Raw genomic sequence first — 24,960 nt, 5'->3', positions numbered from 1 at the left:
TCCCTCTCTCTTTTCAACTTTTATTTTCCCCCAGTGTACAAATTTCTGTCATAATAATCCAGAAACTGATCTGAATAATAACAAACAGACGGTACGCAGTGTTTATGAAATGGAAACGGCTATGGGCCGCTCGGTAAGCATTAAAGCGTTTGCTTACAGGCTTTTCACAGCAGGGGATAAACAGAATACCAGTCAGCTTTGTGATGTACATTTAGCTGGTTTCATGCTAAGCAGATTAGTCATTCCTATTTAGCATTCTTCTTCCACTTACACAGCCCTAAACAAAAATGAGACCCAGATCAGAGAAATTGTGTCTTATGATTTTCAAGACAACAAAAATATGTGCTATACACCTAAATAATATTGTATTCCAACAAAAACATTTTACACGTATTGAATTATAAATGAAAGAAAAAATCATTTCAAAAAATAAATTCTAAATTTACACTTAACTTTGTGGGTGTGCATTATACCCGCACAATATGAAAGCAGATAATTTTAATTCAATACTCTACCACCTCAGGCGTTTTCAATGGCTTGTTTTGGCTTCTAGCATCCAATTTTTTTTTTTGGGGGGGGGAAAACAAAACAAAAATTGAGCATTGATTATTCTGAATGGTTGAAAGAGTTTATAGAAATAAGCAAGCCATCTTAACCAATGTTCATGGATGTTACATAAAGGAACAGAAATTTTTCTTAATAAGTGAGATTTGAGTTTGAACTCTGACGTAAGTAGAGGGGAAGTCAACTGCATATAATATTGTAAAAAAATAATGACTAAAGTAAACCATTCTGACTATGTATTACAACTGCTGACGACGACACTTTCAAACTCCTCTGCGACTACTCAGGAAGTAAATCTGGCCGCACTCTAAAAAAAATCTTGGGTGATGTAGCTATTTAACACACCCGGCTGGTGGGTTGGTTTGAAGGGGCGACACTGCTATACAACTACTTTTTTGGCAACGGCGCATGAGAGAACTGCTTTTTGGATCCAGCTGGGGGCGACTGTGAACAGAACAGACATTTCACCCATCATTAATATCAATACTCTAATGGGGAATTAGAGTAGAGGGCGCTCTACAGTTATCCCGAAAGAGGCTGTTTTCTGTTTTCCCTTAAAGCTGTCAACTAGAAACAGTGGGACTAGCCTGAACATCTGACGTCACACTTCGAGGCTCGTGAATAACGCCAGAGACCTACCTCGAGACTGGCGTGTATATTCACCTTTGACCTACCCTCATTTCACATAGAGATACGCAGTCAAACTCTATTGCGGGACAGCAGTGACTGTTTGGGCATCTTTGTCACTGCACTCATTGGGACATTGTATCCAATGGAATCAACTGGATCTAGCGGCAGGGACCTGTCTTTATCCTTGCACAGGGTCCCAGTCTACAGTGGCACCAGAGTGAACATCTGACGTCACATGTCGAGGCTTGTGAATTAAGCCAGAGATCTGCTATGGGGCCTTTGTAGAACCCCGTCCATAATCACCTTTGACCTCGCAATTGATTTCACATAGAGATTCGCAGTCATGCCTTACGTACGCTTACATGTCCTTCAGATGGGACGTAAAGCCGTTGGTCCTGCGTGTTGTATAACGCACGTCAAAGAATGGTGCACTTATCAAAAAGAGAAGGGGTACGCCCCCGGTGTTCCTGGCAGTGGCTGCTGAATGCGCAGTAGCCATATTTGGGTCTCAGAATTCATAACTTCAACAAGATGCAAATTTAACATCTATTAAAGGGAAGGTACACGTTTGAAAATTGTCAAAGACCAGTCTTCTCACTTGGTGTGTCCCATCATAAGCATAAATAACAAGCCTGTGAAAATTTGGGCTCAATCGGTCATCGAAGTTGCGAGAAAACAATGAAAGAAAAAACACCCTTGTTGGACAAATTTTGTGTGTTTTCAGATATTAATAAAAGACTTCTAACTAGAAGTCTTTTATTATTTTAGTGAGAAATTACCTCTTTCTCAAAAACAACGTTGCTTCAGAGGGAGTTGTTTCCCACAATGTTTTATACTATCAACAGCTCTCCAATGCTCGTTACCAAGTCAGTTTTTAAGTTAATATTTGTTTTGAGTAACTACCAAACATGTACTGGTACCTTCCCTTTAATTCAATAAGCTATCTTTCAGTAAAAATTGTTGGTAGATATGTGCACTCTATAAGACTTTGATATTATTATCAGTTAACATTTCAAAACAAATGCCCGTTCAGGTATGACATATCAATTTGGCTGGTAACTTTGTTTCTGGATAGCATAATTGAACCACTCACCCTCATTGGTCCAACGTTCTCGTACAGTTTTTGTTCTTGCATGACCCTGTCCTTCGGAGGAGGGGCTACATGTGACGGCAGCACGTGACTGCCAAGCGAGGGCGTCTGAAGCTCATAATGCGCCTTCTTTGTGTTGATGTACTCCCGACCTGTCTTGAGCGTATTCTAGCGGGAAAAGAAAAAGACCATTTCATCGGCTGAGCGCTATTAGGTCCCTTGTTGCAAGTTTCATATCCCTGATGCTCAAAAGGGCAACAAATAATTGGCACTCTCCTCCTCGTGCTTCATGTATCCAAGAACTCATTCTTCCGTACCAACCTACACGACAGCTTCGCTCCACTAACACCGGGCTCTTGCACGTTCCACAAACACTACGCTCCAGGGGACACTGATCCTTTTCTACTTCAGTGCCACACCATTGGAACTCTCTCTCCCGCCTAGCCTTTGGCAGGAAAGCTCCCTCACCAACTTCAAATCAGAATTTTTTTTCTAAGATGCTTAAATCTGTTTGAGCATACTGATTCGAAAACGTCGAATTGAAACCAACAGTCTTTTTAAGAACCACCCCAACTCATTTAGAGATTATCATTACATTGTGCTTACCGCAAACCTTTCTATATCGTGCTAAGTGCAAAGTTTCAAATCCTACTTAAATCCGTTTGGCTAACTATCTTACATCTTTTCGGATTTATGCCAAGACTATAATGGAAGTGTCGTTGCCGAGAGGTTAAGAGCACCGAACTCATGGTGTTTCTGATCAGCAGAGTGTGGGTTCGAATCCCCAGTCGTGACATTGTGTCCTTAAGCAAGATACTTAACCAATGATCGGATGGGACGTAAAGTCGTTGGTCCCATGTGTTGTGCAACGCCTGTAAAAGGACCCAGTGCAAGAGAAGGGGTTCGCCCCGGTAATCCTGGCTTTGGCTGCTGAATGCGCCGTAGCACCTTGTAAGCCCTCACAAACACTACGTTTTCCTGGGGACACCGTTGATTTTCTGTTTCAGAGCCCCACCATTGGAACTTGTTCTCTCTTAGCCTTCAACAGGTAGCTCCCACACCAACTTAAAATCACAACTAAAAATTTCTCTTTTTGTCAACGCTAAACTCTGTTTGGATAACTTACATCTTTTTGATTTATGCCAAGAATGTACATGTAAAGTAGTTATAACATCATGTTCCAGGAGTGTCAAGTTGACAGGTATGGCGTGTTACAAATGGCCTTTATTATTATTATTGTTGTTGTTGTTTACCTGTTCAGCTTTGACCCTAGTTGTCATGGTTTCAATGTACTGCTGTACGGCCTGGTAAACAAACTTGTACTGCGCTTCCGTTTGAACCAACCCCGACCGCTGGCCCCTGACTTGTCGAATCGTATTGAAAATGTCAATTTCGCAATCCAGACCTTTCAGAGATCAAACAAATAAACCTGTATTAGAAAAAAAACATTGAGGGGTATTGTGGCTGAGCGGATAAGAACACCGAACTCAAGCTCTAGTGTTTCTGTTCATCGGTGTGTGGGTTCGAGTCCCGGTCGTGACACTTGTGTTCCTGAGCAAGACACTTAAAACTTTAATGGCTGCTCTCCACTCGGGGGTAAATGGGTACCTGTAAGGGCAGAGATGGTTCTTGTTATTGCTTTAGCCGAGAAGCGCATATTTATTGCACAGGCTGTATACTCCCCAGGGAGCTGAGATGGTTTGAGGAATAAATTAAATGGCCCAGTGACCAGGGGTAATAATATTGGAAGAGCTTTAAGACGCCCTTCAGGTGTGAAAAGCTCGATATAAAAAATGATAATTATTAATCCCAACCCCCAGAGTCTGTGACAAAAGAGCCTGCCATATCCTCCACAATACTCCACTCTGTGGTGACTTAATATATGTTACAAGGCTCTAAATAAACACTGGGCTGTAGTTAGACTGGCCCCCTGTCTCTTTCCGCAAGGATAAAGACAGGTCCCCGCCGCTAGATCCAGTGATTCCATTGGATACAATGATATCATTGGATACGTGCAGTGACATGAGCTTTCCACATGCAGTACACTGCCGCCTGTCACGTCGCATATCTCTATGTGAAATGAGGGAGGTCAAAGGTCAAACTACACGCCGGTTTTTGATGCCGGTCTCTGGCGTTATTCACGAGCCTCGAAGTGTGATGTCAGATGTTCAGGCTAGGCTGTAATGAGCTGTTGAACTTAAAACTGGACAAGACGGGTGGGATTGTGTTTTTTTCCTATTCCTCTTTGCTCAACAACAATCTGAACAGTAACACTGGATACAGATTAAGATTTGAAGCTACAAACAACACAAATAAGCACATTGGACAAATCTAGACTGAAACTCAAACCAAATTCCGAAAACTGGTCGAGTCAAAGGTCACAACTCACCGTGTTGGTTAATGAGGTTAAGAATGATGTCGATGACGATGAAGGTGCCCGTCCGACCAATACCAGCACTGCAATAGGAAAGAGGTAGGGTCTCAGATTGAGTGCAATATTATGTGAAGAAGGTATCCTCCATGGAATAACAAAACAAAGGAAACATATTGGAGTTTGTAACTGGCGTCAAGTAAAACATCTACGTATTTCGACGCAATACATTTCAAATGAATCATGTTGTATGTGGTCACCCTAAACTGCATACAGACGTCTTAAAAGATCGAAAAAGAGCGTCTCACTCTCTAACACAGGGTGGATCAACCACAGGATTAATTAAGATTTCCAATTTATTTTTGATATTTTGATGTCCCACTTCCAGGGGTTACGATCGAGCAAGGCATTCTTGTGAAGTAAACAAAATGGCGCGAAGAGATCGTCAGTGCCCTGGGAACGAGGTTGGAAGGAGGGGGGTATGAGTGTAGCCCACTATAAATGAAAATGTCGGTGAATGAGAAGAGCGTAAAACCTCAAGAAGTTATTGATGACTGGGACTGAGATAACAGAACTGAGAGCTAGAAGGCCAAACAAAAAAATAAAACATGTTTAGCGTCCTGCCTTTTTAAAATAAGAAGGAGGGGTCGTTTTTTTTTCTCTCTGAGATCGCAAAAGATGTGTCATTTTTTTCTTTTCTTTTAAAAGAGAAACAAAAAAAGGAGGCAGCCTCTAAAACGGAAGTGGGCGGGACGCTTTTGTTTGTTTGGGGGGGGGGGCCAATTGAAGTTTGGTATTCTGATGGGCGAATGTGAATGAGATTTTACCTGCAGTGGACAACGATTGGTCCGGCACCCGGTATCTCATCCTGTTTCATGTTGATGTCGTGGAGGAAGCTGAGCACCCGACTAGGCTCTGAGGGGACGCCGTGATCCGGCCAACTCTTGAAGTGGAAGTGATAAACTGCTCTAATCTCATCTGGCTGCAGGGATGAAATGTCTCTCATTTAGTTCCGGAAACGAAGTCAACATTTTCTTGAAATCTCTACCGAGCTTAAAGGCACTGGGCACTATTGCTAATTAATCAAAACAATTGTTAGCATAAAAACTGACTTGGTAAACGAGCAATGGAAAGCTGTTGATAGTTTAAGATATCATCGAGTGCTGAAACTGGTAATACAAAAAATATTATTTGTTTAGCTCTGCTAAGCAAAATTAGCAGGGAACCAGTCCGAATCAATATACATAATATGGTGTTTTGGCTGGTAACCTATTTCTGCTAAGCAGGATTATTCTGAATGCTTGATTTGTACCCAAGTTGCATTGTTTTTACAGTTTTTACAGTAATTTGGTGTTCATGCACCTTTTTTGTCTATAAGTCTTTGATTTCTATCTTGCTTATTTTTTTCTAGTGTACCTTTCTTGAACTGTTTCAGTGTAATTTTCTTATCGCATTTTCACTATTATGCGCCCTCGCACAGGCTGGTCATGGAGAGAGGGCATTTATATCAATTCAATAAGTTATTAAAATTTGTTTTGTCCGTGATATTTGGTTGGTCGCTTACGTGATCTTTGTGCGTGAGTGTGAACTGTCTCAGATCGTAATCCTCCTTGAGTTGCTCGCTGCTGTAAGTAACGGTCAGTTTGCCCCTCTCTATCTTCCTGTCGGGGTCAGGCCAGTAGCGGACACATTTATTCTGAAACCGAGAAGAAGAAGAAAAAAAACAGCGAGAAACATTAAAGGCACTGGACACTAATGGTAATTACTCAAAATAACTGTTAGCATAAAAATAAAAACCTACTTGTGAACGATCAATGGAGAGCTGTTGATACTATAAAACAATAAACATTGTGAAACACGGCTCCCTCTGAAGTAAAAATTTGAAGAAAAAAACAAAAATTATTATTAAAAAAAACTTTTGTTTTCCCTTCTAAAACAATGTCACCAGTGTTGCCTCAATTCCTGAATCTTTTCGCTCCTCACCTTCCCTCTTTCCACCTCCTTGGTCGTCATGACGATAACTCTGGAGTTCTCCTGCCAGACCATCCTCCAGAGGTCCACGATGGTATCTTTGAGGCAGCCCTGCGTGGCAATGTAGCGTTTCTGCTTCTCGCAGCTGTTGTCCATCCGCTCGACATTCTCCCCCGCTTGAATTGCAAGTTGGTTCTGCTGTAAAGCTAAAGCCAACTGTACGTCAGAGGTTGAAAGAAAGAGGGAGGGAAACCAAATTGAAAACAGTGATCTGAAGACGCTCAGAGCATACCGATCAAACCGTCGAGTTGAAACCAACGGTACTTTTATTAGAACCACCCCAACTCATTTAGAGATTATCACTAAATGGTGCTACCACAAACCTTTAATAGAAAACAGTGATCTTGTTTACTCACCGAAAAAAACCAAAATTGGACTTTCATCTACATGGACCCCAGTTTGAATCCTGCATTTGACCAGAGCCTTTCACGTGAATTGGAATTTTCAGTATGCAGAAGATCCCTTCAAGATATTTTGCTTGGCGAAATATGTCTACTTACATGTAGCAGGCTTGTAGAATTGGATCACAGTCACGACAGTGAAAAGATTTTTATCGTTGTAAGGAATTGTTTTTAAAAGGTTTTGATACCTTTTGTAGATCACCACAAAACAGCCACTCTGTCCTCCTTTCGTCGTAATCCCAGAGGATTGCATTGCATTTGTTCAGCCAAAAGAGAATTAAAGACAAAACTGGTCGATAGTCAACTCAACTTTGGTGACCATTATCTCAAGTTTTTCACAATTTCATGAACTATAAACGTTTTAAAATGGGCTGAAAAAAGTTGTGTAATTGGCGAAAATTAATATTAACAAAAGGTAAACAGGAAGTTTTGAGGGCATTGTTAGCCTTCTTTCGCTATTGTTAATAGCTATGATTACGCCCCCTTATAATGTACAATAATATGAAGGGTTAAAGCTACACTCATTTGTTACCACAAGGCTGTGATAACAAACTGAGTCCACCGACCACCAGGGTATAACATAAGCTAACAAAGCTGTTTTCACAGAAGCCCCTGCACCAGCCAAAACCCTACGAGCGCTTTTTAACCGCATGAGGATGCATGGTTTGGTTGAAATACATTTAAAGTTGGCAAAACTACTACAGGCCGTGAAAAGCTCCAGTTAGAAACTTACAATTTCCTTAACATGTAGGGTGCCCTTTCCCAAGAAGAAAATGCCTTGGTGCCCTTGCCCTTTCAAAAACAAAGCATACAGGCCTGCTACTGGTGTCCTTATTCTTAAGAATTCACATTACGGCAACAACGTTGGAATGATGGCAAAAATGTTGTAGTGTTGGGCTTATCTCTTTGAGTCACAACAGTGAAAGGTTGGCAAAACTTCTGCTACCGGCATACTTACACTGCTTGCAACAAGATTCATTTTGTATGTAATTGTATGTAAATCACGGGCGAAGTATGTGCAGGTGTTTATGGGTGGCTTACATGATTTACTTCATGAAAAATGTAAAAGATAATGAATAAGCATGACAGATGCTCACACCATTAAGCAAATAGCTGATGAATATTCATCAAGCAGGATTGCATGATACACACCCACACACAATGAAGGTGATCTGCAATTTCATGCATGCAAATTTGACACTAATCTGATTTGTTCATCATGTGCAAAACAATGGACCTCCGAGCCCATAATAAATATACAATGTTATGAGACCTCTGACCTCTGAACCAACATGTACAATGTTGTGAGACCTCTGACCTGTGAACCCAAATGTACAATGTTGTGAGACCTTTGACCTGTGAACCCACATGTACAATGTTGTGAGACTTTTGACCTCTGAACCCAACTGTACAATGTTGTGAGACTTTCAACCTCTGAACCCACATGTACAAAATTGTGAGACCTTTGACCTGTGAACCCACATGTACAATGTTGTAAGACTTTTGACCTCTGAACCCAACTGTACAATGTTGTGAGACTTTTGACCTCTGAACCTACATGTACAATGTTATGGCTCGATAGACTAGCCTCCTGACGATCATTTTGCTGAATTCTCAGAAATGTATGGAGCTCCAGAGATGCCATACCAAGTATCCAAAAAAAGCGAAATAATTTACCTTGCCAAGTCAACTTATTTTATTCAACCCATAGGTTTGAATCCCACCTGGGCAAATTATATGCCTGTGGTTATTTTTATCACAAGAGTCTGGAGTGTACTGAGTATACAATGATCATTTGTCATTTAGCCTTCGAGAAAGACTCTTCTGGGGTCACACAGGCCCCGATAACGAGAACGAAAACGAGAACGATAAAAATGCACGCCCTCGATTGGTTGAATGAGCGTGGGCGTATTCTGTGTGGAGCATTTCAACCAATCGAGGGCGTGCATTTTTATCGTTCTCGTTATTGTTCTCGTTATCGGGGCCTGTGTGACCGGGCCATAACACCATAATCAGAGTCCAACAGGTTGGGTGTTCTGGAGTTTCATGTATGGTGTTTGATTTTGTGAAGTGTGAGGCGAAGATTTGTGGTGTTTAAGTTTCTCTCTGTGTCATTTTTTGCAACTAATCTCTCTATCAGTTGTGGGCGGCTCTTAATAGAACCAGTGGTGTAACAACTCAATGTTTCAATCAGTTTTCCTTGATTGTCTTCAGAAGAAAGCTATTTTCAAATCAGTTTTTCTGTCGTGAGATGAATCTTAGCGCCTTAATATGAGACGAATCTTAGCGCTTTAAAATGAGAGGAAAAAAAATATACATATATATTTACAAAAAAACGTTTCGTAGACGACCAGGGGAAAAGGAAAAAAAACGCAAAGCCAGGTACAATGCATTAGTGAATAATGAATTGTTTGGTTTTTTTTTCTTTCTTCTAATTTTTGAAAATGGAAAGCTGAAAGATGGAATGATTATTTTATTTTAATGAGAAAACATTGGCTGGATGGAAAAGGGGGGATACATACCCCAGCGTCGAATGTGTATACTTCTTTTATCTAACAATTGAACAGAAATACTAAGTTGTCATGGCAACAAAATAAAAGAAACCATATAATACTAAAAAGCACAAAATAATGATAGGAAATAAAGTATGGAAGTTGTGGTTATCACAAAAGAAAAGAACAAAAAAAACTTTATTGTTATACTAGAGAAAAAAAATGCTAAGGAGTTGGAAAAATTGTATTTGCAAAATCCGAAACGGAGGTTGCTTGGTGCCAAAGTGCTACTAAACAGAGTATGAATTTGACAATTGCATGTGCTTTGCGTACGTGCTCAGCGCTTCAGACAAGAGAACGGAGCCTGAAGCCATATCCCAAGCCGAAGCCGTGGATATATTTCACCAAACCTGTCCTAACTTAGGATTAATCTTAGGACTTAAATTAAGTTCCGTATCCGAAGACGTTAGGACGCATTGAACCCATCCTAAGTTAGGACGGGTTACTCTTTGCCTTGTACCACGCGGGGTACCAGACAGTCATACTTACATCGATATAGTTAGCATTGATGTAGTCTCCGCCTTCATTGTCTTTTAGTATAACTCTCGAGTCCTCAACTAAACAAAAAAAAGAAAGAAATACTTTCAAAGTTAATGTTCCTCTGTGGTGGGGGGGGGGGGTAAAAAAATGAAATCCCGGGTAAAGGATACTTTTTCAGAATGTCCACAGATTTACATTAAACTTATTGAAGATAATGATAGTGGAAAGCTTCCCTTCAAATGTTACTAACTGAGGTTCTGTAGTTTTTGAGAAATGAGTAAAACAAGTCACAAAATAATTTTCGTCTCAGGAAGACGAAAATTATTTTAGCATGTAAACCATAGCATAACTGGTTAATACGTTTTTACATGCTACAACTGAGACGAAAATTATTTGTTTTACTCATTTCTCAAAAACTACAGCACCTCACTAAGTAAAATTTCAAGGGAAGCTTTCTACTATCACAATCTTTAAACTGTGTAAGTTTAATGTAAATCTGTGGACATTGTGTTTTGTGTTAGGAAAAAGTCCATAGACCCTTTAAAAACAGAGAAACCACATCCCTGGATGTTAGGGTCTATTCCGACGCCGCTTTATACTTACACGGTAGAATATTTCTATATCTGTTCTTGGCTTTGTTCTCCGGTTCATCGCCGTGTCGCTTCAGTAAATGCTTAGCGTCTAATTGTTGTAATGCCTACAAAAGAAAGAAACAGACAGTAGGAGGGTTGACTCTTACTGTGCAGATGCATTCACCACATATTATTGCAAGCTGGAATAGTTTATCTATCCTATAAATACATAGTGGATGATCATGAATGGTCAAACAGTAGGAGGGTTGACTTTGTACTTGCTTTCACCACATGATATCATAATGCAAGCTGACATATCTATCTCTCTTGACCATAGTGGATGATATTGAATGGTCAGACAGTAGGAGGGTTGACTTTGTACTTGCTTTCACCACATGATATCATATTGCAAGCTGACATATCTATCTCTCTTGACCATAGTGGATGATATTGAATGGTCAGACAGTAGGAGGGTTTACTGTGTACTTGCTTTCACCACATGATATCATATTGCAAGCTGACATATCTGTCTCTCTAAACCATAGTGGATGATATTGAATGGTCAAACAGTAGGAGGGTTAAAGAACAGTTAGCAATCACAGACTCTTGTTGCAATGCATACAAAGGAAAGGCATCTTAATTTTCGTCCGACACATTCCATTAAAGTGAAAGAGGAAGCCTTTTTCTTGAAAGCAAATTCTTCCTGTTTTTGATGTCCCAGAGGTCAGTAGTATTCTGACCCCAGACTTACCTCAAACTCTTCCTCAAAGCCTGCCTTCTTGGAGTTCTGTCTTGAGCTAGTCTCCTTCTCCAGAACTTCCACTCTACTTCTGATGCCGGAAGCAGCGATTCTGGTTGCATTGAAGGGCTGTCAATGCAAAGATTAAGAAACGGACAACAGTGTTATTTACAATGATTTATAATAACAATAATAATAATAATAGGTGTTTGCATAGACTCTTTGCACAATGCAGTGCGCACACACGCCTGCAACCAGCAACCATTAACATTCTATATAGGATTTCAACCTCACCCAATGGCTTGACCTACGACTCGACCACATGACCCTGACCCCATGACCCCGACCCTTTGACCTGACCCTATGGCCTGACCCCTATGACCTGACCCCTATGACCTTACCTGTTTAAGATGGACAACGTAGCCGGTGGTCTCTACCATAGGGTTTTTCTTATAATGCTCCACCAAGTCTGCAAGGGTCATGAACTGTTCTCCTCCTCCGACATCATATTTTGTGTCCTGTCAAAAACAATTTACAGAATTACTTAAAAAAAACTCAAAAGTCGTGTTTAACTTTTGGTCAACGGTGTTACATGTATCCTATAATGCTAAAAAAAAAAAAACTAATTACTTGTTGAAATAGAAAGTGAAACAAGAACCAGGCCTTTTTATTGGGGGGGGGTTATAGTTATAAACCACATTGGACAAGTATTAAACTGAGAAAAGTTTCCATGGGCCATTTGTTGAAAATCCTCCCACACTCTTGCTACATACATGCATGTTACATATATTTTCCAAAGATAGTTTTAACTGAAACATGTTTTACTCCTTTCAAGTGCACCCACCATTCTCAAAAATGCATCATCAGGGAGCATTCTTTTGTTCTTTCCCTTTGCACAAATATTCTTGAGTGGTTTCTAAGAACACTCTCAAAACATTGTTGTTCACTCAAGCTTGGCGCCCATAAAGTACTGTGCTGTGTTCTCTCAGGCAGTTACTATGTGAACACTCATTTTTCTTTCATGAGCATCTTTTTGATGGATATCGGCGCATTATAAATATTCATAATAAATCATCATTATTATTATCATGTGTGCACCAAAAATGTTTGACAAAACGATTATTTTTGGATTGTTTGACAAAAATGAGGGAACATTGAATGGGGCGGGCATAATGTTGTTGGACGCATACTACGCATCTGTGCGTCTGCCAACTGCGCAACTCCATGGCGTGTGCCAACCAATAGTGTCGGTACGCATGCATGGGTAATCAGAATATTTCACCTAATTGTAATAGACTGTGGTGGTGTCTCCGTTTATTCAACTACCTAGAATGGTACGCAGTCGATTTGTAAGAAAATAAAAATTCCTTGAGCGTATACTCCTGTGAAAGTCCTCAAGGCTGGACTTGAGTAATTGGTACTTCAGATAAATTATCCACAGAGGTATAAAACCTCATGGTCAGATCCCTTTGGAGTGGCCAACGTACCTGGAGCAAACGGCTAATTTGATCTTCACAGCGCTTTTCCCATCATTGCCAGAAATAATTTGATTAAAGGGTTTGGGTAGGCCTACTTTTTGTACAGCACAAATTACAAACATCTACAGATTAACAATAACCTTACACGGTTTAAAGGAACAATACAGAATTGGTAAGATTTTTTGTTTTTTTGAAGATCGCAGATTTACATAAAACTTACACAGTCTAATGATGATAGTAGAAAACATCCTTTGAAATATTTCAGTCTGAAATGTCCATACTTAAATGAGAAATAAATCAAACTAATTTCCGGTTTGGAGTTTATCGCACAGTGAGCGTTTTATTCATTTTCATTTTTAATTAATAATTGGTTTTTCACTATTTCCTCTTGAACCAACTGGCCGATCAATCTCAAACTTCTACGGGTTTGTCAGTTTATGTATAGCTACATAAAGTGCTTACACTGCCAGCAACTGTTTAGTTATCAAAAACCAATTTTGTAATGTTCTTTTAAAGACACTGATGGTAGAAAGCCTCCCTTCAAATCACCCTTTTTACATAAACGATTTCTTCAGAGGGAGCTGTTATTGTTATTCACAATGTTTTTGTTACTATCAACAGCTCTCCATTGCTTGTTACCAAGTAAGTTTTAATGCTATTAATTGTTTTGAGTAATTACTAATAATAATAATTTGGGGGGCTAATCATCCTTACTCGCAGCTAAGAGCTGAATTGCGAAGGACGCGGCTACAACGTGTTCGAGAAGCAGGCATGCAAGGGCGCATTCAGCTGCCAGCCACATCAACCCATTATGACCACGGAGCATAGCCAAGATCGAAAGTGTTTGATTTTTTTTCCTGAGGGAGGAAAACCGGATAGTCTGGAAAACCCTCGTGGCACAGCAGAGAACCAATGCACAACTCAACTCACATATGTCACCTTGGTGAGAGGCGAGCGCTTTACGCACAAGCCAACCGTTAAGTTGGGCAACATTTATCATAAGAGGCCATGGTCTCTGTGGACAATGTAATTGCAGACGTACAGGTATTATCCCAAGAATAAACCAATAATGATGATGATGATGAAGTCTTACTATTATTTCAACTCTCTTCATGTTTCAAAGTTCGGAGCGAAGTCGTTATTCCTTCTGGAATCAGAAGTTTTGAATTTTACTATCAGTTCGAGTAACAAATCGCTCAATGTCATCTCACTCCCACCAGAGTTATTCCCACACACATCAAAATTGAAATTAAAAGCCACATCTTAAAAACACAATTTGCGGTGGAAAAGGGTTTTTTTTTTTTTTCTGAGGGTAGCTTCCCTGTCAAAGAAAAACCAGGGCAAAATTCTCAGGTCTGAACAAACATTAACAATCTTGTGTTGCGGAAATGAATCGTGCAACACATTCGTTTCCTGTTTCTTTAGTTGATCGACCCTTGACCATGTGTTTTACATGAATGATTAATAGTCCATTGTAAAAAAAAAAAAAAAACAGGGATACAAATTATTAACTAGTGAGGTGATAGATTTTGGGGTTGGGGTTTTCCCTTTGAATCCCAAACCCTTTTGCGCAACCCACTGAGTGAATGTTCCCATTTACAGCCATAGTGTGCGCTAAAAACACTAGTTCTGATTACTGAAGCTAAAGGCAGTGGACACTATCGGTAATTACCCAAAATATTTAATAGCATAAAAACTTTCTTCGTGACGAGTAATGGGGAGAGGTTCATGGTATAAAACATTGTGAGAAACGGCTCCTTCTGAAGTTCCATAGTTTTCGAGAAAGAAGTAATTTTCCAAGAGTTTGATTTCGAGACCTCAGGTTTAGAACTTGAGGTCTCAACCATCTAAACGCACACAACTTCCTGTGACAATGATGTTTTTTTCTTTCATTATTATATCGCAAGTTCGATGACCGATTGAGCTCAACTTTTCACAGGTTTGTTATTTTTATGTTGAGATACACCAACTGTGAAGGCTAGTCTTTGACAATAACCAATAGTGTCCACTGCCTTTAAGCAGCATCTGGCCCAGTCAGTACTTGGACGAAAGACCTATATTGGGAGACCTGTTATAAAATCAGGGTGTTGCCAGCTTAGGCCGAGGAGTGTTGCGGACAATGATCGTCAATTACACTTTAATTCTCTGTTTCCTTCTCTTATCTAACTAGACTTCCTGGTACGTTACAGGCCTCCAAATAACCCATGGAACACCAGGGCGAACCCCTTCTCTTTTCCGATAAGTGCACTGGGTTCTTTTACATGCGTTACACAACATACGGGACCAATGGCATTACGTCCCATACGAAAGACGTAGCAATAATTAAGTGTCTTGCTTAAGGACACAAGTGTCACGACTGGGACTCAAACCCACACTCTGCTGCAGTACACACTACACACATTCTCAGAAATCCATTCTTGTCATGCTTGTGGAGCATTCTTTGTAGTAAATATAATAGAGCATTCTTTGGTTATTTTCTTTTGTCCCTGCGCTTAAAGACAGCAGACACTATTGGTAATTGTCAAATACCAGTCTTCTCACTTGGTGTATCTCAGCATATGCATAAAATAACAAACCTGTGAAAATTTGAGCTCAATTGGTCGTCAAAGTTGCGAGATAATAATGAAAGAAAAAACAACCTTGTCACACGAAGTTGTGTGCTTTCAGATGCAAGTTGATTTCCAGACCTCATCTAATTTGGAGGTCTCGAAATCAAATTTTTGGAAAATTACTTCTTTCTCAAGAAGTACAATACTTCAGAGGGAGCCGTTTCTCACAATGTTTTATACCATCAACCTCTCCCCATTACTCGTCACCAAGAAAGGTTTTAATCTAATAAATATTTTGAGAAATTACCAATAGTGTCCACTGCCTTTAAACAGTTTCCCATAGACAAATTTCCTTGTGGAGCACCCCGGTCTTTAGAATTTCCATGTGGATATCTTTTGTTTTCCCACTTTTTGTTTTGTCCTTCAGTCCACTTTGGGAATGTAACTTTTAATGTAGTCTGGCCACGATCCAGCTCACCACGGAAGAAGAAAAGCAAAAAATGGCGACACAAACTCACCTGACATCTGATCATGACATGAGTGACCTTATCCTCGGTCCGTACCGACAGGACAAAATCCCCTGGCTTACTGTGACTCTCCCGAACAAGAAAACTCCCATTTTTCCCTTTCTCCATGAGCGCCTTCTCAGCCTCCTTGCCCGTGATGTGACCGTGGAACCACCTGGGGGTGAAGTTGTAGAGAGTTTCAGGCCTACTTCGCTTTGAAAGGGCAAAGGCTTAAGGGTACCAAGTATCAGGATTGGAGATTGAACCCTCTAGACTCTTCATCAAGGAGGTGTTTCCATGATCTTTTGGCATGTTATGTTTTTTGGGGTTTTTTGTGGCAAAAGCTCTAATCATCTTCAGTAAATTTTTAGTACACATACTTTTTTTCCCAGATTAATTGAATAGTGTAGAAAGTTTCATATTTCCTACTCAAACTTTCGAGGAATGCAAATTTGATGTAGCCTCTGTTGACTTTTTCCCATAATGCACTGTGAATTCTGACTTTTTCCTGGGTGCCTCACTATGAAGTGAATTGCGTGTACTGCTTCTTTTTTTTCTGCCCAGGATGCAACCCTACATTGTATAAATGTCTAGCTTCAGGCAATGCCACTGGCCCAATTGAAGTAGTTTGTAGCTCGCTCACAATCTACGACATCCAACACAAAGCTGGCATTATGGGAACTCTGCAACTTAGGATTAGCGTTCTTCACCCGTGGAAATGAGAGAAGAACAAAGGACTTCAGTAAGTCTATGTTCTGGGCCCAATTTCAAAGAGATGCTTTTAAAGCAGAAAAACTAGCTGAGCACAACAAAATATGCTTACCAGAATATGGTTTAATTTCTTGTTTAGAATCTTACCTCTCTGTTGTTGGATCTGCACAGTTCAGTGGATATTTGAGTTCAATCACGAGTCCATTCTTCTCCTTAAGTTGATTTCTTCCTTCGGTGTAATGTTGCACTAGCTCTGCTAGCGTGGCGAACTTTTCCCCTCCGTACAAGTCAAAATAATCACCAGTGTTCTGGATCTTTATATGGGTGACCTCACCAGAGCGTCTGGAAAGAAGAGAGTTGAAAGAGAATTTAGCTATTTTTTTGCAGAATTTGTTCGTCTTCACCTTTCATCACAGTTTGCTCACTTTCAAACTTTTCACTGCTTCCAGAGTCGCTTAAAGGCACTGGACACCTTTGGTAATTGTCAAAGACCAATATCCTGAATTGGTGTATCCCAGCGTACTATGTATGCAAAGTAACACAATCTGTGAAAATTTGGGCTCAATTAGTCATCAAAGTTGCAAGAGAATAATGAAAGAAAAAACACCCTTGTTGCACAATTTTTGTTGTGCTTTCAGATACTTACTAAAAGGCTCCAGACCTAAAGTCTTTTAATATTTGAGTGAAAAATTACCTCTTTCTCAAAAACTATGTGTCTTCAGAGAGAGTGCTGTCTCCCACCCTTTATTTCACTATCAACAGCTCTCCGTTGCTCCTTTCCAAAGTAAGTTGATGCTAACAGTTTTTTTGAGTAATTACTAATAGTGTCCGGTGCCTTTAAGGACCTACATAAGACCCTGTTCAAAACTCTTCGCACATTTTTAACTCACCGGACTGACAAGGTGAAATCACCGGGGTTGCTCTTGCTCGGCCGGCAGAGAAAACTCCCGTCGAAGCCCCCATCCATGAGGAATCGTTCAGCATCGACGCCTGCCAAGTTAGGGTGAAACCACCTACATGTAGTGAATAAAAAGAAGATTTGAATGTATTCACATCAGTACCAACAAAGTGTCTTTCACAGTTTCGAGGGCAGCCATGGTTTTTCTGAAGAAAATTGAATGAGTTAGTGGGTCGTACGATGTGAAGTGGCCATCGAAATATTTCAGCATTAAGCTTAAGTTTCACTCATGGAGATGCCCTTGAGTAAATAACAGCAACAACATTTGACAAGAACAAAGTACCAGCATACCAGGCCTGCTAAAAACGAGTTGCCCTAGAGGGTCAAGACAGACAGACTCACGTCATCTTTGCACTGCTGGAGAACAACCAAGAGGAAACAATTTTATTGGAGCAAGCACCATGAGCACTTTTTTGTGGATACCGGCGCTATAGAGGACATCATTATTATTATGTTTTAAAAGTAGCCATGCCTTTTTTGAAGTCAAACAAACTGAGCTTTACTACCGCATAAAAAAATAAGTGAACATTTATAACGCACCATGTCTGTGTCAGACTTGACACTCAGGCACGATTGAGAGATAATGTAGGTTGAATATTTAAACCTGAAAAAGATTTTGTCTTAAAGATTCATGCACCGAAGTATTTGATTCCATTGGAACTTGGACTTACATGTAACTCAGCAATGGATAACTCCTGGCTTTGACAAAGAAACTGTAACTTCACTGTACATTTGTGGGAAAGTTTTTGTCGGCAGAGTCATTTTTAGAAAGGGAAGCATTCAGCTCGAGTGAAACCCAAATGTGTTGCAAAAATTACAAAGGCAGACAGTGGTTGGAATTTATAGAGCCTCAGTGCTCCGAATTTTAAGTGAACAGTAATGCACACAGTAGTGCGCATTTAATTTTAACTACTTACACACGTGGTTCACGTTGAACAAACATGTGCCGCATGCTATTGTTTTCAAATAAGATAAATTAAAGCATCACCAAACTGGATAAATCTTTCTAGAAGTGTTTTCAAGATTGTCAAATGTACAATTACTTTCATTATGAATGCAAATTGCTTCCAAGCATGCGGTTTCTTCACAAGCTGCCATATCATATTACTTGTAAATAACCTTTAACCCAAATTTCCAATTTTCATTCGAAATGCGTTCATCAATAATATTTATCAAAGCTGTCAACTACTCTCCAAGAAAAAAATCTCACAAACTTTTGGCATGCTATGGTTTTTTTTTGTGGCAAAAGCACTTGGATGTCTTCAAGGTCTTGTACAATGAAAGAAAGTGTTATGTACACTGTTTATGTCCAAAGCTCTTCGTAAAAGGTCAGGTCCCAATTTCATAGAGCTGCTAAGCACAACAATTTGCTTAAGCATGAAATTTCTTCCATGATAGAAAACAAGATTACCATCTAAATTTCAATTTGTTACATATTGCTTATTAATACTGGTATTGAGCTGTTGTTTGCTTATAATGCTGAAAATCCTGTGGAAATTTGCTTGATAATCCTGTTTTTATTAAGTCAAATATTTTTGTTTAGCAGCTCTATTAAATTGGGCCCTGATTTACATAGGCCTATACAGTGATGTAGGTACAGTGTATACCATGTATGAAAAAGAAAGAAATATGTTTTATTTGGAATACCACATACAAGTACATAGATCCTCGCAATTTGATAGGTCATGTAGGTGGAACATGCATTACCGCTCATCCTTAACATGTTACCGGCCATGTAATATTGGAGTCCAATATGGATAGTTATTGGATGCTTCATATAATCATGTCCAAAATATTGTTCAGCACCCGTTTGTCCAAACAAGCCACAGCGGCCAAGGTTGGTGTCTACATGGAGTCATCCACACTGTTTAGGAGGGGGTTTTGGAAGAATTTTCAGATCGTGGGATGGACAGTTAGGCCTGGCTTATGTGTCAAATTTGTGTTTATTTTAAAATATTCTAAATGCATACATGTAAGTTTAAAAACAAATATTGAGTACATTACATAGTGTGCATTGTCACCGAATAATCACCATATAGGCACGTTTTATAGGCCTATGTCAACCACTAGAAAAACTTAGTTCAAACAGAATTCATTAGTTTTGATTTGGGTTTATTTACAGCGTACTGCTAGTTTCTAAGGATCATTCAGATTGGATTTTAGTTTTACTTATTTTTCATTTCAAATACCCGTTTCATATCACCGATTAATCAATTGCCAACCCATTCAAATACATGATGCAAATAAGGAACCATGACCATGAAAAAAGTTCCAAGTTGTTTACCCATCAGAACAAATTATGCCCTAGATCCTGTACGTATGTAGATGGCTTTGAGCCAATTTCCACACTATCAGGACTGTGTATGCTTCGTTTTTGAAAGGGCAAGGGCACCAAGGCATTTTCTCCTTGATAAAGGGAACCCTATCAGGAAACGGTAAATTTTCTACCGGAGCATTTCAAGGGCACTAACGGTTTTAATAGATTTACCCCGATGTAAATTTAACAACTTTTAAAATAAAAGTAAACACTATTCATGCACTCAGCATACCCACAAATTAAACCATCGAACACAAAGTTTTCATTTTGCCAAATAGGGCACGTCCATTGGAAAATCTTAGAGTCAATAGGAAAGTATTAAACCCTATTTCCTCATAAGGTGCCCTTTATCAAGAAGAAAATGCGAATTTTGGCTTCTGCGCGTGCGTACTCCACGTTACCAAGCATTCTACGTTTACAAGGCTAGCGCAGCAATTCGGCGTTTGCACGTAAGCGGGGAATCGTGGTCGTAAGCGCAGAATTCCGCGGTAAGCAGAGCCACCATGAAATTGTATCATTGTTAATTGCATTGTTTTGTCTGTAAAGCATGTAGTTTATCTTTTGTTTTTGTTGCTATTGTATTTCGTTAGCGCTTTGTATCGCTTTTGTAAAAAGCGCTTTATAAGTAAGGTTATTATTATTATTATTATTATTATTATTATTATTATTATTATTGGGGCCAGATGAGGGAAGATTACGTTAATTAGTGAGTGAGAGGGGCAATGAACTTGCTTTGTAGACAGTGACTCAGACTGAGTGAGCCTGAAGCGCGTGGGACATTCACGTGTGCTCATAGACGTGATAGGTGTGCGGCCATTTTCTAAGTTGACAAAACAGCATCGCATAACGTGTATTTATTAACAAACACAACGTGTATTTCACATTCAACGCATGTACAAAGTTATCTTACAAAATGGCGCGCTTGTCTCCTTGCGGGGGTTGCGGTCCCGTTGCGTTTGTACATGCAGCATAACCAGTAGTGCACCCCCTCTAGTACAGTTCTTATTATACATGCGTGTGCTACAGTTTGGCTTGGCCTGCACGTTCTCGTTCTCGTCGTTCTCGTCATGATGGAGAGACTGGCTTTGGCTAGACTTTCTTTGGCTAAATGCTGCAGGTCTGGTCGTAGTTTCCCTCCCGGTTCTGATTTCTTCCCATTGTTGTTGTTTTTAAATGGAGTTATTATTATTGTTTGATTATCATTCACTGGGTATGTACATGTATTGTTGTGTATTGTCTCTGCTGCGCCTTAAACATCTGTTAATATTGATTTGGTGCAATACAAATCTATTATTATTTATTTTTATAATTTAGTCTGAGAATGACGATAGCAAAGCAAGGCTAAACTTGAATGAATGAGCAGCAAAAACCTCGATCTCTAATCTCTAGTAAGGAGAAAATGTGCCAAACAGTTGTATAACAAATGGGGAGGGGGGGTTCAAAAATGCAAGAATTTTTTTAATATTTTTAATAAAATTTAAAATGTTGGATTTTTGTTGACAACAAACAACTTCAACATGTTCAATTCATTCAAGACAAACTGTGAGTGTGAGAGGATAAAAAAAATCACAATTGAAAACAAATCCCTGTAAACAAAAATGTACGAAGTACACCTGATAATTATACAAGAAGGAAAAAAATTAAATCGTCTTAAAAATAAAATTCTCCCTCTCTGTCTCTCAAATTATGTGGCATATCGGAACTGGTCAATACCAAAATCATGCACAAATCAACATTACCTTCGAGAAGCCATCTTGCTTGGTGTTAAATTCTCCCGTCAGAACCCAATCCAAAACCGGTCTTCCTGTCCAACGATCGAAGAACTCAATGCGAAAGGAAATGGTGTAAGATTTACCTGAACTGGCAAACTTTAACAACACTTCTCAACCATGATTTGGCCACCCTCCTTTTACTAGCTCCGAACTAATCTCGATCAACCAGGAAGTTAAATCAGTCGTCGGATACTTTCTGCAATTACACTGGTACCCGACTATCGTACCTATGAAAATACAGTTTGGGGTTTGGAACCAGTTTAGAAAAGTTCGTAGGTTTTGTTCAGTGATTAGACTTGTGAACAAGTCGTTAAATGTCTGTTGCGGTTATAGCGTTCCGAATCTCCCCGCGATTCCCGCGGTATTCTCGCGAGACTGTTGGGGGAGTAGAAGTCGGCAACCATTAGTTCGCGCGAGAGCACTGTCACAACTCGACTATCTCACAAATCAACTCATCACTACTTTCTGAAAAACAGTCACATTATTAACGAATCAATTTATTTTCGACAAACACTGGGATGAAACTAGGGGCGCTTTAAAACAATAACAACAATTTTCTTTTCACTACATAATTTCACTACCACTTTTTATTAAACTAATCGTAGTTTAGTCGTCAACTTTTATAAATTAGACACCCTTGAACTCTTCTTGGACCCCTACTTAAACTTATTGTTCCAAATAACAAGCCATCCCGATCGTCCTTTTTTCCCCAACGTTTTTCACATCATTAATTGCTCATCACAGACACAATATTGTTATTATTTTTATTACTATTATTATTATTAATATGAATTAATAATTATACACATTTTTTTTTAAAGGTTCAGTTTATATCAGTTAAACACAGCAAACTGTTTGATATCAATACAATGTGCATCTAATTAAAATAATTTTTTAATAAGAAAACAATAACAATCTTACGAGAAACATCATGTTAAAAAAAAACATTATTGGGTGGATTCCACTTACTCTCACTAGTTTGAATAAAAATCATTTAGATCAAGTTTTCCTCCATGGGCTAACAAGGGTTTTCGATGTCCTAGTGAACTTGAATCACCCCCCCCCCCCCTTGAGATTCTATGCCCCACAAGGCCAAAATGTGAAATAGAATGGGATGGAGAAGGAGGATTCAAAAGAAGGCGCTATCAGAAGTTTGTACACAGTTAGTTCGCCATAGACCTTTTCGCAAATACCATTGTGCCAGCGCAAACTGTCGAATGAGGAGCATGCTGGTCTAGCTAGTACCCAAATTTGAAAGCTAGCTAGACCAGCATGCATCTCATTCCACGTCTATTGTGCGCGTACCGAGTATTAAAATGCGATAAAGTCTATAGGGGGACAGAATCTTCTGTCACACTCCTAAAGAAAGTTTTTATTCAACAAAACACTCAATATTATCAATATAACCATCTTAACTACATTAAATTCCTTATTTAATACATCACACTGATAATGCAATAAAACTAAGTTAACGTCAGTGGTGCAAGTCAATTAATTATAATAATTATTTTCAAGAAATTGCATTTAAAAACGATTTAGTCAGGAGGCATTGGTCGACCGCCTCGTTGTCCATAATGTCTACCGCCTGATTGTGTCCGCCCACCGTGTCGTCACAAGAGGAGGGTGAGGACGCAAGTCTCGCCGAGGCACTTGAAGAAAAAGGCCGACCGAATTCCTCCCAAAAATTCAGCCCGTAAATACGAAAGATTTCCTCGAAGGGTGCGCTGATCTTCCCACTTGAGTTATTCGAATATTGGTGATGACTGGTGGTGTCTTCGAATTTTGTTGGTGTGTCGCTATCAGAACTTTCCTCATTGCAATCCTCGGAAATAGAGTACGGTAAGTCGTCATCGGCAGCGGGTGAGCGGAGCGACATGTACGCCGTGTCGTCGGGTTGTTTCACGGTACCACAAGGTCCGGTGGTGATGGTACCCCTTTCGTCGTGCCAGGCGTCTTCTCCGAATTCCAAATCGTCATACTCGTCAGAGTAGGGTGGTATTTGCAGGAGAATTTTGTCTTCCGCCGTCGAACTGTTTTAAGGACGTGGATATACATTTTATTATTCTGTTGTTTGCCAGCACAACTGCAATTAATTCGGTGAACATTAAGAATGCGATTTTGCTTCTAGAGGCAATCGTACAGTTTGCGTATTTTTGAAAAAGAGGGAGGGAAAAAAGGGTTTCCGACTTCACTCGACTTCTAATAATGGTGAGAACATTGTGCACTGCTGAAGCTTCCAAGTTCTATTATTTTTCAAAAAGGGTTTTCTGGAAGACCTAAAACTCACTCTGGTCGCTTGATGCCCCCTTTCAATAAATCAACCGCATCTTCAAAATGGACCTCCTTCACACAGTGGATATTATAAAGTTGTTGTTCTGCATCGCCAACCATACTGGAGAAGAGATCAAAAGTTTATTAGTAGTAAATCCATGCTAAATTGTAATCTGAACCCAGGTGACCTTCCCCTACAGAAGCAGGCAGCAGACCGGGCAAGGGCCTGGTCAACGCGGACCCCGGTAGGACTCTTGCCTGCTGGGTGCACCAAGTCCTCCCGGAGTAGGCCTAAACAGCAATTACTTTTTACCGTGACAATACTAAAGTCTTTGACAATACTAAAGTTGTTCAGTGCCAACTCAATACCCCGGAATTAGCAGAACACACTGTGTAGAGAGAGACAATTTTCCTCTTGATGATGCACGGAGTGAGCCGTGCAGGATCTTTCACTTCAGAGAAGCTATAGGAGGGAAACTTTTAGATTAAAGAAAACAGCCACAGCCCGTTCCGGATTTCCCAACAAATATAACTTACCCTTACTGATTTTCAGTCTGAAACTGACAGGTCCATACTTTCCTGATACTTTCCTAACATCCTTGGAATACTTCTGAGGAGAACTTGGAGTGGAGACTCTTTGTTTTCTTCTAACAATGCGCTTGTCTCATAAGGTGCGCTCTGCGTCTTTTTATAGCCGCGCGCGTAAACGAAAGCTCGAAGGTTGGGGGGGGAAGTGGTGCATCAAAACAAACAAACGTCAAAACGGGCTATAGATAGGACTAGGCTACTCATAATCAGAACAATCCTTAAAAAACCTCTCTTTGAATAACACATGCTTTGTTTTGTGTAAAACTGTTTGTTTGTGTGTTCCGTTGCCCGTAAAGCCACAACGTGCTATCTCCCACCCCTAGGTAAAGGGGGTGGGAAGAAAGAAATCAGTCTATTGAGGGCGCTGTATAACAATTACA

The 24,960-nt window shown here is 39.8% G+C and overlaps 1 protein-coding gene across 2 annotated transcripts; it reads right to left on the bottom strand.

The window, feature by feature from the left end:
* LOC117302253 (tyrosine-protein phosphatase non-receptor type 11-like) lies at nt 1-21,913 on the bottom strand. 2 transcript variants are annotated; one of them, XM_033786106.1, is made up of 16 exons: nt 21,689-21,913; nt 17,565-17,687; nt 16,822-17,016; nt 15,976-16,138; nt 11,832-11,948; nt 11,443-11,559; nt 10,723-10,816; nt 10,129-10,196; nt 9,610-9,639; nt 6,639-6,842; nt 6,220-6,351; nt 5,483-5,637; nt 4,674-4,741; nt 3,538-3,689; nt 2,288-2,452; nt 1-1,008 (listed from the first exon to the last, which is right to left on the bottom strand). In XM_033786106.1, the coding sequence occupies exons 1-16, from the start codon at nt 21,700-21,702 to the stop codon at nt 952-954; spliced, it is 1,854 nt and encodes a 617-aa protein (XP_033641997.1). In that variant the 5' UTR covers nt 21,703-21,913; the 3' UTR covers nt 1-951. The 2 variants fall into 2 exon arrangements, with proteins under 2 accessions (XP_033641997.1, XP_033641998.1); XM_033786107.1 differs by lacking the exon at nt 9,610-9,639.
* Nucleotides 21,914-24,960: the final 3,047 nt, after the last annotated feature.

This window comes from Asterias rubens, chromosome 18, assembly GCF_902459465.1.
Source record: "Asterias rubens chromosome 18, eAstRub1.3, whole genome shotgun sequence".
Classification (NCBI taxonomy): Eukaryota; Metazoa; Echinodermata; class Asteroidea; order Forcipulatida; family Asteriidae; genus Asterias; species Asterias rubens.
The sequence above is the reverse complement of the archived record's forward strand: the minus strand, read 5'-3'. Positions and strand labels throughout refer to the sequence as shown.

Bases quoted from the DNA above. Each gene is read 5' to 3' on its own strand.
- LOC117302253 (XM_033786106.1), bottom strand. The intron at 10,197-10,722 runs GTAAGTATAAAG...TTTTTTGTTTAG, and splicing joins ATATAGAAATATTCTACCGT to TTGAGGACTCGAGAGTTATA. The intron at 3,690-4,673 runs GTGAGTTGTGAC...GATCTCTGAAAG, and splicing joins TAACCTCATTAACCAACACG to GTCTGGATTGCGAAATTGAC.